The sequence below is a fragment of the Stenella coeruleoalba genome (assembly GCF_951394435.1).
Source record: "Stenella coeruleoalba genome assembly, chromosome: 21".
Classification (NCBI taxonomy): Eukaryota; Metazoa; Chordata; class Mammalia; order Artiodactyla; family Delphinidae; genus Stenella; species Stenella coeruleoalba.
The window spans coordinates 13,346,221-13,365,590 of NC_137167.1; the positions used below are offsets into that span (position 1 = coordinate 13,346,221).

At 39.1% G+C, this 19,370-nt stretch overlaps 1 protein-coding gene across 1 annotated transcript; it reads left to right on the top strand.

The window, feature by feature from the left end:
• The first annotated feature begins 1,125 nt into the window (after nt 1–1,125).
• On the top strand, nt 1,126–18,968 carry SARAF (store-operated calcium entry associated regulatory factor). The gene is made up of 6 exons (XM_079909025.1): nt 1,126–1,372; nt 9,549–9,727; nt 12,901–13,318; nt 15,857–15,986; nt 16,618–16,763; nt 18,149–18,968. Exons 1-6 carry the CDS (start codon nt 1,270–1,272, stop codon nt 18,172–18,174), a joined length of 1,002 nt encoding a protein of 333 aa, XP_079765151.1. The 5' UTR covers nt 1,126–1,269; the 3' UTR covers nt 18,175–18,968.
• The last annotated feature ends 402 nt before the right edge of the window (nt 18,969–19,370 follow it).

The window sequence follows — 19,370 nt, forward strand, 5'->3', positions numbered from 1 at the left end:
CCAAGCCACCACTGTTATGCCTCCTCTTGTTCCACTCTTCCCCAAACTTACTTTGCTTCAGTTGCCCTGGCTTTGTTTGCCTCTCCCAACCCCTAAGTTTTGTTTTATTCATTGCTGTATCCCCAGTGCCTAGAACAGTGCCTGGCAGGTACTGTTAGGTGCTAAATAGATAAAGGTGTTAATCAAATTAGTGAATGATGTTCCTCAAAACAGAAACTTAGGGCTTTTGCATCCACTGTTCCCCAGGCGGTGAAGGCTCTCCCCCGATCTTTGTATTTTCTCATCATTCAGTTCTCAAAGCTTCAAAATCACTTCCTCAGCAAGGCTTTCCCTGAAGTTGGCTCCTAGTCTCTACTGTATCACCCTGTTTTATTTTCAGCAATGCACTTATCACTATTATCTTTGTTTATTAATTTATTATTTAATTTTGTTTATCTTAGTTCTCATCAGTGTAAGCTCCATGAGTACAGGGACCTTGTCTGCATACTCCAAGCTGAAAACAGCGCCAGACACATACTAGGCGTTCAACCTATATTTGTTGAATGAATGAATGAAGGAGAGAAATCCAGGACTGTCAGACCTCAAAGATAATGCCTATGCACTCTTAACTGTTTTCCCTGGCTGGTTCTTTATTTAGGTGGTAGTTTCTCCTCCGGATATCTTGTAAATTCCCACGGTCTCCACGTGGAAGGAAATATGTGAATGTTCTGAGCTTCTGAAACCAGACAATATATTTCCGTGCTGCCTCTCTCAAATCCACTCTGTATTTAGCAAACTAATGGAACACAAATCATGCGCCAGACGCTATGCTAGTTGCTGAAGACGTGAAGTTGAGTAAGGCACAGTAGCGTCCCTCGGGAAGGTTATTAAGGTTTTGTAAATAACGTGACTACACTTAGATTTTGCGTTGTGATGGTTTCAGTCTTCGCGCTGAATCTTTGGGAGGGTGGCCCTAGGCCCCGCCCACAGCCTCTGCGTCCCGCCCTTGGCCCGCCCTCAACGGCGGCACCCCGCCCTCGACTCCGCCCGCAGCCGCGCTGGGCTCCAGAGGCGGGGACAGCAGCGACCACTCCAGTTCCCCCACGGGCCGCCGCTGTAGTGACGTCAGACTGGCGCACGGACCTTCCCTGCAGCAGGGGTCCTGCGGTAGACCTTCCTTTTTCCGCGGCGGAAGCTGCCGGCGTCGGTGCTTAACGGTGCGCGGCCTTCCGCAGCCAGGGTTCCGACCTGCGAGCTCCCGGCAGCCGCGCGCCATCTTCACCGAGCGCCATGGTTTCGGCCGGCGGGCCGGAAGCGGCTGGACGCTGCGCTCTGTTCAGCCTCCTTTTGCTTCTGTTGATCGCGGGCTCTGCCCGGGGCTGGAACGACCCTGGTGAGTGCTGCCTTCACTCCTCCCTTCCTGCTGCCTTCAAGCAGCGCTAAGAGGCTCCACCATTTCTGTTCGCCGCCCCTTGAGCCCTTCTACCCTAATTCCTCATTTCCATCCTCCTCGCTGTTCATCTGTGCCCTGCCTGGCCTCTTTGCTCTTCCCAGACGTCCTCCTGGACGAGTGTGGACTGTTGGGGAGTGGGCGGGGCGGGACTATTCCAGTGTTGTTAATGTTCCCTTCTCCCTTGCTTGGACTCCCAGAATTTGCCCACCTTCTTCTTTCTCGGGCTACAGCCCTCATCCCCTGGGTCTGGCTGGAAAGCTCGACCCTCACCTGCGCATTTTGCTTTGTTGTCAAGACTGTCTGATGTCATCGTCGCTGACTCTTGTCATGGCTGCCTGTTGCTGTACCTGGCAGTTGCCATGGCACCGGCAGTCCTTGAGTCACACTTCGTGGACAGGGCTGCAAACCTTGGAGGTAGGTTAGCAGAATCATGGACTGTACTATTTATGTGATCACAACTCACGCTGCTTATTCTGACCATTACAGTGACGTTCATTGCGTTACACCAGCTTTTCCTGTTGAATTAAAAAAAATTTTTTGTGTGTGATGGTACACGATAAGTGATTTCTAGGAAAAATAGTTCTTTCATATCACTATGTTATTAGACTTGTCTAACGAATTTTTATGGGATCGAGAATATTCCATGTAATTAATACATATGTGTGTGTATATATATGTATACATACATACATACAGCTTTCCATTTAATAAATGATGCATGCTGTTAAGTTGGAGTGATGTAAAAAATGACTTTCAAACAATGAAAACATCATTTTTGTTTTGGGGAGTAAAGATGTTAAAAGCATGGAAAGTGTACCCATATTGCAGTCGTGATTTGGTGATAGGAAATGCCTGTGCTTTTGAACTTAAGCAACAGATTTATTTCTGTAGCTTCTTATTTTTTATTCTTAAATGCTAAAATGAGAGAGAAGGTGCTATTTGTAAGTACTTGATTTTGAGTACTCCTTTGATGTGGATGTTTTATTACTAATTAATAAAAAGCCAAGTTGGATTTAAATGTCTGTACATTTTCCTTATGTATTTCTAGAAAGTTTTATATAGACAGAAGATTTTGATCAGAATTACAATTTAAAAACTGGATTAAAACATTAGTTGAACCCTCAATCAATTCTTGAATAAAAAGAGGAGGTTTTAAAAAAAAATGGTTTACAGATGAAGAGTCAGGGGAATAAAAAAACGGAGCCAAATTTAAACTAATGATGAACCTTTTCCTGGTAGCTCTTTGTCTACCTACTCTATAAAACTATTGTTCTGGAACAAAAGGCACAAAAATATTTTGCAGAGTAAACACAATCAAACTACTTGGACTTAAATTTCTTTTGAGGAACTATTTTATGAAGGCATTTTATTGAGTTAGTTTTTTCAAGTAGTTTTATCAAGCAGTAGTCAGTCCCTCGTTTGTCTTTTGTTTGACTTTGGTTGTACTCACTTTGTCTTTAGCTAACATAAAGCAAAAATTTGTCCAGAAAAAAAAAATTGTACCAGTTCTAAAGAAATTACCTAAAAATTTTCACAATTCTTTATTGAGCTACTTTGTATTTGTCACTCTTCTGGGTGTTGGGAATATTGCAGTGAACAAAACAGCGTTTTGCCCTGGAGTTTACACCTATTGAGGAGAAATAGAAAATGAACAAATCAGGTAAATAGCGTGTCATATTGTGAATAGTGGTTTGGACATTGATAAAAACAGGGTAAGGAGGACGGGGTGTGCAGGCAGAAGCAGGGATTTTCAAAATATACGTTAGTCAGGGAAGAAGTCACTGTTAAGGTGACATTTGATGAGAACCCTGAAGGGATGGGTCTGCTATGACCTGTATTCTATCCCATTCTATTCTGTTCTATATATTTTTAATATGATGTTTTTTTTTTCTTTTTTTTTTGCGGTACATGGGCCCCTCACTGTTGTGGCCTCTCCGGTGGCGGAGCACAGGCTCCGGACGCGCAGGCTAAGCGGCCATGGCTCACGGGCTTAGCCGCTCCGCATCATGTGGGATCTTCCCAGACTGGGGCACGAACCCGTGTCCCCTGCATCGGCAGGTGGACTCTCAACCACTGCACCACCAGGGAAGCCCTAATATGATCTGTATTTTAAAGGCACATTCTGTCTGCTCTGTGGAAAACAGACTGTGGGAGCGAGAGTGGGTGGGGGGAAGCTGGGAGGCCAGTGAAGGGACTGCTTGTACAGTAAGTCCCGAGAGTGGTGATGGTTGGCGGCGGTGGGGGGGGGGGAAGCAGTGCAGTTGGTGAGAGTGGTGGGCTTCTCAGCTGTTCTGAAGGTGGAGATGACATGATACTCTGAGGGATTAGATATAGGGGTTAGAGGAGGAGAGAAGACAAAGATAACTCCAAGGTTTTGGATCTTGAGTGACTAGAAGGATGGAATTACCCTTTCCTGAGATGTGGGATTGTGGGAGAATCAGGCTTGGGGGAGTTTGGTTTTGTTCATCTTAAGTTTGAGATCTGCAAGCGGATTTTGATTTGTGAGTCTGGACTTCAGGGAACTGTGTCACCCTTGACTGATGTACTAGTGGAGTAAGGTTGTGAGCATTTTGTTCTTAGACCTTGTCTTAGTTCGAGCTGCTATCACAAAATACCACAGACTGGGTGGTAAGCAGCATTTATTCCTTGCATTCTGAGGCTGGGAAGTCTGAGATCAAGGTGCGAGCATGTTTGGTGTCTGGAGAGGGCCCTCTTCCTGCTCTGCAGATGACTGTCTTCTTGTTATGTTCTCACATAACAAGAGTTGGGGTGGGGCGGGGTGGGGGTAGGTGGGAGTGAGTGGGTGGATGGGGGCCCTGGTCTCTTCCTCTTCCTACACAGGCACTAATCCCATCACTGGCGCTCCATCCTCATGAGCTCATCTAAAACTAATCACCTCCTGAAGGCCCTGCCTCCAAATGCCACCACATTGGGGATTAAGGCTTCAACATATGTATTCTGGTTACAAAACATAGTAACCTTTAGGATCTCTAGGGAGGAAAGATGCTATAGAGTCATGGTAATGATAACACATAGGTATATGGCTCCTTAAACATTCTCAATAATATTTATCATACTTGATCACCTATTATGTGTCGAGTACTCTGCCAGATAATTTTAGTAAATCATATCTAAACTTCACAGTCAATTTTAAGGTTGATATCGTTTTAACTTTACAGGTCATTTCTATACAGATAAATTGACTTGGTCAAAGTCATATAGCAAGTTGGTGGTGGGAATTTAGTTCAGTGTTCTTTGCATTATCTCAGCCCTGCTACAACAAATTCAAGTTGTTATTATTCCCATTATTTAGTTTAATAATATTCTGATTTTTTAAACCATTGAACATTTTCATTGTTATAATTTTTTATTTATTAGGAGGTAGTTTGAGTTTAATATAGCATATTTTATTTTAGTATAGTTCTTGGAAATTTAGATATTTGGATCATGTGGAATTAAATTTTTATATAGCTTTAGGTGGATTTTATTCTAGCTGTGTAGTCAGTTATGACAAAACCATTTATTAAAGAAGACATCCTTTTTCCACTAAATTGAAAAGCCTGCTTTTGCTGGTTGGAGAAGAGTTTCCTTTCATTTAAGGAGTAGTCTCAGAATCACTATTCTGTACAGTATTACCGAGATCCCACTTGAGGCTACTGCAACTCATTGTAACTCAGACCCAATTTACTCTACTTCTTAAATTACTTGTGGGTTTGAGATGCATCATTTGTCTTTCCTCACACAGGCTAAGCAGGGCAGAAAGAGTTGTGCAGAATATTGAGTTTTGTCAACGGTAAAGGATGCCATTGTGCTTTGTTTTATAAATAAAATATGGTGATGCTTGATTAAAAAAATACACCTAGAACACAAAATACCCACTTTATCTTGTATTGAATTTCCACATATATCTGGATTTATTTCTAGACTTTCTTTTGTTTCACAGTTCACTTGTCTGTTTCTGTTACTATCCCATACTATTTTGATTATTTTAATTTTATAGTAAGCTTTATTATTTGGTAAAACAATGCTTTTTTTTTTTTTTTTTTTTTTTGCGTTACATGGGCCTCTCACTGCTGTGGCCTCCCCCGCCGCGGAGCACAGGCCCCGGACGCGCAGGCCCAGTGGCCATGGCCCACGGGCCCAGCTGCTCCGTGGCACGCGGGATCCTCCCAGACCGAGGCACAAACCCGCGCCCCCTGCATTGGCAGGTGGACTCCCAACCACTGCGCCACCAGGGAAGCCCCATTTTTTTAAAATTGACATATTATTGACTTATATTAGTGTCATGTTTACAACATATTAGTTTAATATTTTTATAGATTATACTCCATTTAAAGTTATTACAAAACAATGGCTCTATTTCCTTGTGCTGTACAATATATCCTTTTTGCTTATTTAAGCAATGTATTCTTTTTTTTTTTTCGGTATGCGGGGCTCTCACTGTTGTGGCCTCTCCCATTGTGGAGCACAGGCTCCGGACGCGCAGGCTCAGTGGCCATGGCTCATGGGCTCAGCCGCTCCGCGGCATGTGGGATCCTCCCGGGGCACGAACCCGTGTCCCCTGCATCGGCAGGCGGACTCTCAACCACTGCGCCCCCAGGGAAGCCCTTAAATGTTGATATATTTTAATGTAAGTTACAGGCATCATGATAGGCCATAACTAAATCCTTCAGTATAAGCCTTTTTTTTAATGAACTTTTCCCCACCTAGTAAAAATAACATTACATCTAACAAAATTGACCCTAATTTCTTAATATCAACTAATTACTCATTCCATAGCCAGATATCACAGTTGTCCCTAAAATGTCTAAACTAGCTTGTTCAAACCAGGGCCCAGTCCGGGACCAGTCATTGCATCTGACTGAATTATCCCTTAAGTCTTTTGAAAATGTAGAATGGTCTCTTTTTTCATGCTCCTGCTTTGCTGAAGGGATTGGGCCAGTTATCCTTTAGAATATCCTACGTTCTGGATTCTGTTTTCTCATGACATTGTTTTAGCATTTTTTTTTCTTCCTTGTATTTCTAGTAAGCTGAATGCTAGGTCCAAAGGATTGATTAGATTCATATTAAATACTTCTGAGGATTACATCATAGGAGATGGTGTAATATCGATCTTTATACCGTTAGCAGTGCTAAGTTTGACTAGTGGATTACAGTGGCTTATTTCTCCCCCGTGAAGTTACATTTTTCCCCTTTTGTGACTAGAGAGCACTCCGTGTAATGTTACTTGGCAGTATACCAATATCCATTCACTTAATGATTTTAAAACTAATTAATCCTTTTCTGAATCTGTTTATTTAGGGGTTGTAAGATGGTGATTTTTCTAATTCTATCACTTCTTCTGCATTTATTGATTGATATTCTTTAGTAAAGTTGAGATTTTCCTTATCAACTGAGGCTATTTCAGATTATGGTTCTGGCTGGAAAGTCCGGATAAACATTTAATTTAAAATCTTTAATCGCTAGTTTTCAAAGTGAGGTAATTGGTAGCCACTTTAAGTATAGACAAGTGAGTTTTTGGTTTTCCCTTTAAGTATTATTATGGATTCTTGGGTTTTCATAGATTGAACATGATTTGCCAAGTATAGTCACTATCTTGCTGGTCAGTCTTGCTTTTGGTGTCTTAAGATCTTTCCCATCCCAGGATCATAAACATATTCTTTCTTTTTGTGTTTTCTTCTAGTACTTTTAATTTGTTGTTCATTTTGTGGTAAGTGTTTAACCATCAGGGATTAAGTTTTATACATTGTGCACATGATCAGTTTTCCTAATCCTGTGTTACTGTTTACATTATTATAGATTTAATTACAGATATGTTTTGATTGCTGTAACCCAATTTTCCTTTCTTTGTTGTTACTGGTTTTCAGCTGTCTTTTTACCATTTTATATGTTATTATATTACTTTATATTATTATATTTCTAGTTTTATTGTATTTTGGTGAGAGAAGGGTGACCAATAAGTCTCAGCTTAGTCAAATTTATTAAACTCTTTTTTTGGTAAATAAATATAAATAAGATCTGTATTTGCTGACGTGAGGGAATATCCTTGATGTCTGATTAAGTGCAAAAGCATTTGAAGAGTAATGTGTACTGTATGATTCAATTTTATAAAAATAAACTAACAAAAATCAAAACAACCCCTGTATATGTATCTGTTTGTGTGAGCAAGAAGAAGGTGCTGACCAGGCTGCTAGTTTTGGTTATCACAGAAATGTGAAATTGGAGGAGGAATGGATTTCTCTTTTTAAAAGGAAAAAGTGTTACTTTTAGATTTAAAAAAATTGTGAAATATGTATATGTATGTATGTGTGTATGTATATATGTGTGTGTATGTATGTGTGTATATATATGTATATGAATGAAAAGAGCTTGGGAGACCATCTAGGGATGTAGCTTCTTCTCAAGCAGCTTTCACCTTGTAGTGCTTACTTTAGTCAGCTCCAGTTCAAGAGCTGCCGTTTCCTGTTGCTTTTAGGGATTCCATTATGTGTGTCAGGTTGGTTCTCAGTTTTCCCACTTGCTGGTCTGGCACTTCACTTATATGTAGGACTCTAGTCACCTAACTATTGGTCCATCTGCTTTCACCTTCCAAAATTCTGTTACCATCTCCTTTTCTGTTTTGCCTGACCTTGTTTGTTCACATCGGCAAAACAATTCATTTATTGTACTTTCAGTGGAATTTGAGAGGCAGCAAATTTTGCTAATTTAATAGGGAATTGGGTGCTAACAAAATGGTGGTAAGTGATGTCTGCTACATCTGCAGCAGTGAACACTGGATGGCTCACATCAAGCCTTTTTGCATCCACGACGCTAATTACGGAGCACTGGACAGTGTCAGGAAAACCCTGAGCCCCCATGACTGCCTGCTAGCCTGGGCACAGTCTGAGTTTAAGCTCTGATCTCCGGATCTCGTTTAAGTCCCTCTGGTTGACAGAACCGAAATCACTTTTGGGATTTGTAGCTGCAAGAGGTTTTAGGAGTCTTTTAGCTTTGCAAGAAGTCATACCAGTTTGAGGGCAAAATGGGTGCTGAGTGAACCAATCCGCAGTATCTTCCATCATAATCTGAGGATGATAAGTAGGAAGACTATTCATTTTCCAATAACACTTCAAAATTCACTTATGTATTGATACATCAGTGCCGGCCATAATTTCCTTGTTTTGACTTCTTTTTAAACTGCTTTGTCAATATGATTTTTAATTTGTGAAATAGTTTAACTTTTTAATTTTTAAAATTGTGAAATATTTAAAATATTTAAACCCACAGAAGTACACAATGAAAACCCACGTACTCATCACCCAGTTTTATTGAATCTTTACATTGTACTATATTTGCAAGCAAACCTCCCCCCTGCAAAGTAATAAAACATTAGGGATAGAGAGCGAAAGTCTCTGCTCTCCCTCTGTCCTCAGTGGTGCTCTGAATTTGATGCTTAGTTATTCCAATGCATGTTTTCATACTACTGGTATGTACACGTATAGACCTTAACAATATGTAGTACTGTTTTGCCAGTTTTCGCGGTTTATGTAAAGCCATCCTACTAAACATTCTACAACTTGCATTTTGCTTAAAATGTTTTTACTATTTCTATTCTGATACATGAATTCTAGTTCACTCATTTTAACTGCTGTAGAATATTCCACTTTGTGAATAGGCCAAAATTTTATTAAACCGTTCATCTGTTGACAGACGTTTAAGTCATTAAGTGTGCTTCAGGAACATTCATGTGTATGTTTTGCTATTTTAATTAACCATTGATATTATTGTCAATTGTCATACAGTAGTACAACGTTTCAGGTTAATGAACTTTTGGTTCTGATTTTGCAAAAATTATGTGGAACTCACGATATAGAAGCAGTTTAGGGGACATCAATCCTGAAATGAAGGGAGACCTTAAAGGAATGACTTTCTGACTTTTGTGCAAAAGGCGTGAAGCTTGTTGCGATGGCTTTGGGATTTGGGAAACTGTTCCATCTTCTCTTCCTTAGTCATCCTCAAAAGGCAAGAAAGAGCCTTACTTTTGAAAGTATTTTCGATGACAGGAGTTTTACTAGAATGAATCTTTCTATATGACAAGATATTTACCATCTGTTTATCTGTGTTCTTACTGTTTCAGACAGAGTATTGTTGCGGGATATAAAAGCTCTTACCCTCCACTATGACCGCTATACTACTTCCCGTAGGTTGGATCCGATCCCACAGTTGAAATGTGTTGGAGGCACAGCTGGATGTGATTCTTATACCCCCAAAGTCATACAGTGTCAGAACAAAGGCTGGGATGGTTATGATGTACAGGTAATACTCTTTATGTTGATGGAAGTCTAAATGGAATCCTTTTCAGTGAAGTGTTTATTAAGACATTATTCAGTATTTTGGGGAAGTACATATAGAAAATCTCCGGTTACCTAAAATATATAAATATAAATCAGTCATTCGGTCTCTGAAAGGAACATCCTCTGAAAGAAATGAACTGATTTTAAAGCCTGGAAATATTCATTGTAATCTTTATACCAAAACTTTCTCATAAAACATTAGTAAATTTTCAAAACTTTTCATATACTTGGGGGTGGGGGGTAGAGGATTTCTTTTGATTGTCATTTCTCTGTCATTCCTCAAAGAATACCAACCTATCCTTAAAAAATAAAGTTAAGATGATAAGGAATTGTAGATTGTAAGTGGGGGTGGGGTTCCTGTGTCCCTATTGTGCTTCAAATGCTTGATTTTAAAAAGTTGTTTTAGAGCTGAGGGTGGTTACTTACGAGTGAAAGCATTTCAGTGGACTTTATTGTCTTCAGGTCTTTGGCATTTTGTACTTAGGATAGACCACCTCCTTGAAGTTCCAAAATTTGTTATCCTTTAGAAATGGAGTAGATTTTAAGTGAATTCAGTTTAAATCAATACGAATAGATTTCGACTTCGTATTCTGCCTGCTTTCAGAAAGGATTTAAGATGGTTGGTCATTCGGCCAGAAACTTGCTTTGACAGTTTTCCCTTCCATCAGAGTGATACTCTTGTTTGATACAACCTTTGTGCCTAGTGTATGCAGTTCAGGGAGAGAGTTCATATTTGCTTGGTGATATGTATTTCACAACATTTTTTCCAAGTCTTGCTAACCAAATCATAGAATCTTCAGGTTAAAGCTGAAATTACTTTTACTTTTATATTACTTTTTAGTCTTGATGGAAAAAAGTCATTCATTAAACATACATTAAACAGTATTATACAAAAATGAATGATGGAGTCACAACCCTCAAGAAACTCTCTTCCTAGGAGAATAGATAAGACAAGCACTCACACTACATCTAGGTGCCAACAAAGTATTGTAAAGTCACGTCCAGCCTGGGGGATTGGGAAAGACTTGAAGAAGAAAGTATTATATGTACTGTGTTAGTAAGGAAGGATAACATTTTTAGAGCTGAAGAGATAGAGAAGGGAGTGAATGGCATGAGCAAAGAAGTATAGAGGATGTCATACATTGACTTATGTTTAGTAGCAGGAGAGAGCCTCTTCTAATTCCAAGAGTATAAATATAATAATTAGAAGCCACTTTTAGTATATGCTATTAAGGAAATGACAATTAACATGAAATACCGATAGACATTGAGTTTATTTACCTAAATCAACAAGCTTATAAATCTTCCTCCAAATAAAATTATTTAAAAAATGGAATAGTGTAGAACAACAAAATAGAAAAATTGTATATTATCCAAATTAAAAACTTTTAGGCTTCAACAGACACCATCAGGAAAGTGAAAAGGACACACACAATAGGAGAAAGCTTTTGCAGTCATATATCTGATTGGGGACTTGTGTCCAGAGTATATGAAGAACTATTACAACTCAGTAAGAAGACATATAACCAAATTTAACAGTGGGTAAGGCATCTGACTAGACATTTCTCCAAAGAAGATATGCAGATGGCCAATAAACATGTGAAAAAATGTTCAGCATCATTAGCTGAAAAAGTGTGCAGCATCAGGGAAATACAAATCAAAACCACAGTAAGACACCAGTTCCTACAACAGGATGCCTGTGATCAGAAAGGCTAGTAGCAGGTGTTGGTGCGGATGTGGAGAGACCCTCATACACTGCCATTAGGGATGTGAAACGGCGCAGCCACCTTGGAAAACGCGCAGTTTCTCAAAGGTTTAAACATAGAGTTACTGAATGCCTAGTCATTCGACTCCTAGGTGTGTACCCAAGAGACTTGAAAATGTGTGTCCACACAGAAACATACTAAACGTTGTGGCAGCGTTATTCATAAAAGGCAAAAAGTAGAAACAACCCAAGCGTCCATCGTCGATGAATGAAGAAACAAAATGTGGTATAGCCATACGATGGAATGTTACTTAGCCATAAAAAGGAATGCAGTGCTGATTTATGCTACAACACGTGTGAACCCTGAAAACATTCTGCCAGGTGAAAGAAGCCAGTCACGTAGGACCACGTATTGTATGATTCCGTTTACATGAAATGTCCAGAATAGGGGAATCCTTGCAGACAGATTGGTGGTTGCTTAGAGCTAAGAGACCTGGGGGGAAACAGGAAGTGACTGCTAAAGGAGATGAGATTTCTTTTGGGGGCGATGAAAATATTCTAAAATTGATTGTGATGATGGTTGCACAGCTCTGTGAATACACTAAAAACCATTGAAATGGGTGAGTGTCTAGTATGTGAATTATATCTGAATAAAGCTGATATAGTGTACCTGAAGTTTGAAAGAGGAAGATAATTTGTCCAAAAAAGAGAAAAGCAATAGAACCAATCAGATCTCTTTTGGCTTATATCTTTTTTAATGTTGATAGAGAAGCATATTACCTACTCAGCTCAAAATAGTTATAGAATTCAAACTAGACCTGGGCTTTTTTTTTTATGCTGGAAAATTTTGAGGCTAGCATAGATTCTTTTTGCAGTTTTTCTTAATGTCTTTTTAAAAAAACTTAAGAAAATTACTTAATGGATTGGACCTTGGGGAAGGTAGACCATGGTTTTTATAGAATTTGTGTAGGAAGTTTTTCTGAAAAGGTTGTATCAACAGCTACCAGATATTCATATATGATGCTGATATTTGAGCCTTAATGTTGAAAATTTTTAAAGAAAGCATTTTTAAAGAAAGCATCTTCAACAGTGGTTAAAAAGTTGACATTTAAAAAATTTGCTTAAAATTAATAAATCAGGGAATGCTTAATATGTACAAAAGAATTCTTTACATCTATATGTAAGGAATAAGGAATAGTAATAAAATGAGCACTCATGTACCCACCACCTAGCTTAAGTAGAATGTTAATATCACCAGTATCTTGGAAGCCCCTGGTTTGCCCTCCCCCAGCACAGAAATACTCATCCTGAATTATCATTCCCTCGCTTCATTTTGCTGTTTTATGACAGCTATTTAGCCCAAATAATATATATTAAATGAAAAAAAAAATCTTTTGCTTCTAATAACCTGTTTCTACTTTTCTTCACAGTGGGAATGTAAGACCGATTTAGATATCGCGTACAAATTTGGAAAAACTGTGGTGAGCTGTGAAGGCTATGAATCCTCTGAAGACCAGTATGTACTGAGAGGTTCCTGTGGCTTGGAGTATCACTTAGATTACACGGAACTTGGCCTGAAGAAATCGAGAGAGTCTGGAAAAAACCATGGCTTTAACTCTTTCTCTGATTATTATAATAAGTTGTACTCCCGAGAATCTTGTAGCATCAGTGGAGTGCTTACCATCGTGGTGCTACTTGCTATTGCCTTTGGAGTTTATAAATTCTTCCTTAGTAATGGTCATGATTCTCCTCCACCATATTCTGAGTATCCTCCATATTCCCATCGTTATCAGAGATTCACCAATTCTGAAGGACCCTCTCCTGCAGGCTTTAAGTCTGAGTTCACAGGTATGTTTTCCTAGGCAATGGCAGTAAGTAGGATAGAAGTCAGGTAGTGAATCCTGTGCTGGTTTCTGATATAGAAAATGGTTGCATTGGGAAACCAAAGCAGATTTGTCTTATTTTTTTACTTTCAACTTCTTTTACCTCTTCTGTTCTGTTTCTCTATAAGGTTAATTGTGATTACTATTTTAAGGATGCATGATTAAACTGCAAATCATCTCAATCAAACTTGATCAGATTTGGTAATAAGCATTTACCTTGAACTCTGTCTCGCAACACACATAAAATTTTATTCACTGAGTATTACAGAGGTCAACATAAAAGTAAAACAATTAAATTTCCAGAAGAAAACATAGGAAAGTATTTGTCAGGGTAGGCAAAACTTTCTTAGAATGCAAAAAATACCAGCCAAAAAGAAAAGAGGGATAAATTAGACTTTATTTAAATTAAGAATGTCTAGTCATCAAAGACAACATTAAGAGGGTGAATAGGCGAGCCACAGACTGGGAGAAGGTATTTGTAAAACATATTTTCAACAAAGCACGTGTATTTACAGTACATAAAGAACTCCCACAAATCCGAGAAAAGACAGACAACCTAATTAAAAAAATGGACAGAGGATTTGAACAGCCATTTTATAGTAAAAGAAGATATCCAGATGTCCAATAAAAGTTTGAAAAGGTGTTCAGCATCATTAGTCTTCAGGAAAATGCAGATTAAAATCTGAGTTCTTAATTAACCACCATTTAATCATCTTAATGGCTAACATTAAAAAGACAGAGTACCAAGTAATGGCAAGGATGTAGTTAACTGGAACTTGCTGGAAGGAGTTAAAAGGATAAAACACTTTGGAAAACTGTCAGTATCTACTGAAACTAGACACACGCCATCCAATGACCCAGCAATTTCATTCCTAGATGCATACCTAAGAGAAATGCATGCATGTGTGTGCAAAAAGATCTGCACAAGAATGTTCACAGCAGCTGTATTCACAGCAGCCAAAAACTGGATATAGAATGTCTGTAAACATTAGAATGAGACAGAGTGTTTTTTTTCACACATTGGACTACTTACTATACATAAATTTAGAAAAAAACAAAAACAAAACTGATATATGCAGTGGTGGAGGTCGACTCTCATGGACATAATGATACACCAGAAGAGTACCTCCGTATGATTCTATTTATAAAAAGTTCAAGAATGGGTAAAACCAAAGTGTGGTGAGAAAAGTCAGAGTCGGCTTCTCTCTGACATGGGTGGGTATCTATTGGGAGTTGTCGTGAGGGAGTCTCTGCGTGCTAGAAAGGTTTTACTGATGTGGGTAGTGATTACATGCATGGGTACATACATACAGATTTATTATGCTGTACATGTGGGATTAGCACAGTTCCCTTTATGTATATGATACAGCAATTTAAGAAAAACTTTCTCTGAGCAGAAGATATTTTTTTTTTTTGGTCCCTTGTAAGACCCGACTTCCCAACCAACAAATATCCTCCACTTGGATTCCTCCATTAGACACTCAGGTACAGCTCTCAACCTGGAGCTTCTAGACGTGTCCACACAGTAGAAAGGAAGTAGCTCTGACACGTGGGGTCGTCTTCTAGTAGCTGATCTGGAGCAGGGCAGATGTGACCTTACGGGAAGAAACCACCCTCCCCTGCCTTAAAAACATATCCCTCCTTTTCCTTGTGTTTGGGAAAGGCAGGTGCTCCTTAGTTACAAACCAGTATTTTATTTTATTTTATTTATTTATTTATTTATTTATTTTTTGCGGTACGCGGGCCTCTCACAGTTGTGGCCTCTCCTGTTGCGGAGCACAGGCTCCGGTCGCGCAGGCTCAGCGGCCATGGCTCACGGGCCTAGCCGCTCCGTGGTATTTGGGATCTTCCCGGACCGGGGCACGAACCCGTGTCCCCTGCATCGGCAGGCGGACTCTCAACCACTGCGCCACCAGGGAAGCCCTAAACCAGTATTTTATAAATACACTTTTTGAATACACTTGTTTATAAGTTGAAGTATTATTATTTTTTATTTTTATTCTTTTTAAAAATTTATTTTTTTATTTTTGGCTGCGTTGGGTCTTCGTTGCAGTGCACAGGCTTTCTCTAGTTGCAGGCAGCGGGGGCTACTCTTCGTTGCAGTGCGCAGGCTTCTCATTGTGGTGGCTTCTCTTGTTGTGGAGCACAGGCTCTAGACACGTGGGCTTCAGTAGTTGCAGCATGCAGGCTCAGTAGCTGTGGCTCGCGGGCTCAGTAGTTGTGGCTCATGGGCTCAGTAGTTGTGGCTTGCGGGCTCTAGAGCATAGGCTCAGCAGTTGTGGTGCACAGGCTTAGTTGCTCCTTGGCACGTGGGATCTTCCTGGACCAGGGCTCGAACCCTGGTCCCCTGCAGTGGCAGGCGGATTCTTAACCACTGTGCCACCAGGAAAGTCCCCTGAGTATTGTTATTAAAGCATACAGATGAAACAATTGAAATGTCATATTATCTTTAGTTCTGTAGACTATGGTTTAAGAGAGAATACATAATCATTTTTATTTTTAGGACCGCATGGTGCAACTTCTGGTTTTGGCAGTGCTTTCACTGGACAACAAGGACATGAAAATTCAGGACCAGGGTTCTGGACTGGCTTGGGAACTGGAGGAATATTAGGATATTTGTTTGGCAGCAATAGGTAAGCTTTGCATTTATCTCACCTGCTCTTTAATTCAGCCTTTCTTTAGAGGCTTCTTTGTTTTACTTACAATTTGACTGGATTTGTTTTGTTAAGGAAAATAAATTATGGTGACATTACCCTATTAAATCAGATTCTCTGGGGATGGGAAAGAATGCCATCTGTGCTTTGATCAATATCATATGTGTTGTTTCTTTCACATGTCATGCTTATAGATCTGAGTTAGAAGCAAGACTGTTGACTCGACATCTGAGAAGGCAGGAAAGAACACAACATCTGGGGCACAGTTGGCATTCTGGTTTGGTTGGAGAATGATAGAAGCAAGGGTGGAAAGAGCTTGTGACCAGATTTTGGAATGTCTTCAGTTTAAATAGTAGTTTAAGTTTAGATTGTATTTGAATGCGAATTCAGAAAGAAAGAACCTTTATTCCCTGTCATTTTCTTTCCTCATAGCAATGACCATAAGAATGGCAGAAATATAAAACAGTGTTTATTTTATGTTAATCCTAATATACCAGAACACTGAGGAAAAAACACTTGATAAAAATTGTTTTCTGATGGTTTAGGAATAGGAGGGTATTTAAAAATCATAGTCACAAGAAAAATGCCTGACACACTTTTGTCTTTATAGAGCAGCAACACCCTTTTCTGACTCGTGGTACTACCCATCCTCATACTCCAGCTCGTGGAATAGGCGTGCTTATTCACCACTTCGTGGAGACCCAGGAAGCTATTCAGCGTGTTCAAGCTCAGAGCCAAAAACCAGAACAGCGTCAGGTGAGAGCAAAAAATCAAGAAGTTCCTATTCAGTAAAGTACAGAAACAATTTAGAACTTAGATGATTAACTATACATTTAGCAGTCATGGTTTTATGTGGTATACTCACCAGAAATATTAGTTGCACAATTAACTGAGATTAAAATATAATTCAGATCTATTCTTTCCTCCCACTTCTGTTCTTTAAAACTCAAACAGAAATTTGGTTTAGATTCATGTCTGTCACTAACCAAGGTTTTAACTTAAACCTTCCTGGACGTTGGTTTCTGTGTATGTTTAATTCTGGTTAATCTCTAGGGGTCCTTTAAGCTCTAAAATGGGAATTTTCTAGGTAGAAGGTTGAACTTTTCAGTTTGGTAGAACTCAATAAAAATGTATTGAGCCATTATTTAAATCATTGTCAAAAATATGTTTATTGCAAGTGACTAAGAGGAAATTTTGTAAAGAAGCAGAGATAAAATTGAGTTAATATTCATACAGTGGAATACTGTGCAGCAGTAAGAATAAGTAAATAGTTGTATGCGATAATGTGGATAAATTTATCAGATGTAAAGAAAGAAGCCAGACACACAAGAATATGTACAGTATGATTGCAACATTCATGTTTTATAAATATACATGTTTAAAAACAAGCAAAACTAATCTGTGGTGTTACATGTTAAGATAGTGGTTGCTTTGGGGGAGAAAAAGAGGTGGTAATAATTGAGAAGATATATAAAGATATAACTACGTAGGACATAATGTGACAAAAGGAACCACATTCTCAGTGGAAACAAGAATTGTAAGAAACTGTATATATCAACTAGAAATGTATGGGACTTAGGTGAAGAAAATCATAAGACATTACCAAATAACCTACAGGAAGATCTGAGAAAAATTGAGTTTCCAGATGGGAACACTGTGGTCTTGTAACCTGTCCGTTAGCATGTTTGCATCTTGGGGGAGCTGGGGGTGCCTAGGTAACCTTTACCATCAAAAGTCCGTGACCCTCCCCCATGTTACTTCTATTTACCGCTGGAGTCGTGAGAGGTAGCAGGGCCTGGCTTAGGCTCCACTGGCCTCTCTGCTGTTTGGCTCAGACTTCGTGTCTTGCCTGTACCACGCTGGCCCCAGCACAGAACACATCTTTGGTTTCCTGACTAAAAGTTATTGCCAGCAAGCGTGTGTGTGTTTAGCAGACTTGATGCTGATTGGATGGCTGGAAGGGCTCTTGTGGGGAGTTGATGAACTGAGTCCTGCAGCCCTGGTCCACAAGCTCATTCTCTCCTTCTTCCCTCGTGTCTCGTATCATTTGCTAACAATAAACGTGTATTACTGTTGTAATTTTATAAGCAATTCTAATGCATTTTAAAAAACTAATATAAAATTTACTCTTCTCATTCTAGGATATGGTGGTACCAGAAGACGATAAGAAAGTAAAAAGTTGGGATCAAACACTGGATGCAAAACTTCTGATTTTTCATCACTTTCTCTTATAAAACGTGCCCCTTGCTAACAGCTGGGGAAAGGGAATATGCAAAAGTTCTGTGGTGTTTTGTCCTGTATAGCTTTTTGTGTTCTGTTATTTGAGGCTAGGGGTTGACATGACAAAATGCTTATCTAGAGAATCATGTTTGTGTAACATGCAGATGTATATTATAGTTTTTGAAAGTGATGACTACTGTAGAATGCTGAGAATGTATTGTGTGATTTCTGACACCTGTGATGCCATAAGAAGCATTAAGAATGGAGGCTTTACACCAATAGACACTGAGTACAGAAATTTTCAGTCTTAGGTGGTTTTAGTTGTTGATTCATTACATCATAGAAGCGATAATAATCTATTTGGTATGTGTTATTGGGTGTTTGCTGTTCTTCAAACATTTAAACCAAACTTTGGACTACTAATTATACTTCCTTGTGTGTTTTGATCACTTCTGAGCTCAGGAGCTTTGAACCTGTCAGTGGTGTGTGGGGTTCTGGTAAGTGAGAACTACCTTTTTAGGAAAAGGTAGAAAGTAAGTATCTAGAAGGTTATTGTGAATGGCAGTGTGCTGACAAAAATGCTTGAAGCCTCCGTATTCATTTTTTTAAGAAGTAAAGTTCAAGTGCTTCAGCAAAGGTTTTCTAATAACAGAAGCATGTAGTTCTCTGTGGAATCTCAGATGTTGTAGCAGTCTGTGTCAGTCTTACATTAAAATGACAGAAAAAATAAAAACAAACAAAGGGTTTTATTCTTTCTTTCTACCAGCCTTGACACAAATTGGTGTTACTTTTTTACCTTTTTTTTTCCCAAAGGAAAGGGGGTTCATGCAGAAGTTCTCTCTCCCTAAACAGTAATTTCCTGTGGTAGTCTTGCCTTAGCTCCTGGTCACACAAAAAACCTAAATTCAGGAATTCCCAGTTATACTCATTAAACTTCATTATTCTGCTAGGAAAGACAAGAACAGATTTGTGTTGTTATTATCACTACATATACTACTAATTCTTTTTATTTATTTATTTATTTTCTTTTACTGAAGTATAGTTGCTGTAAAATATATGTTACAGATGTACAATATAGTGATTCACAATTTTTTTTTTTTTTTTTTTTTGTGGTGCGCGGGCCTCTCACTGTTGTGGCCTCTC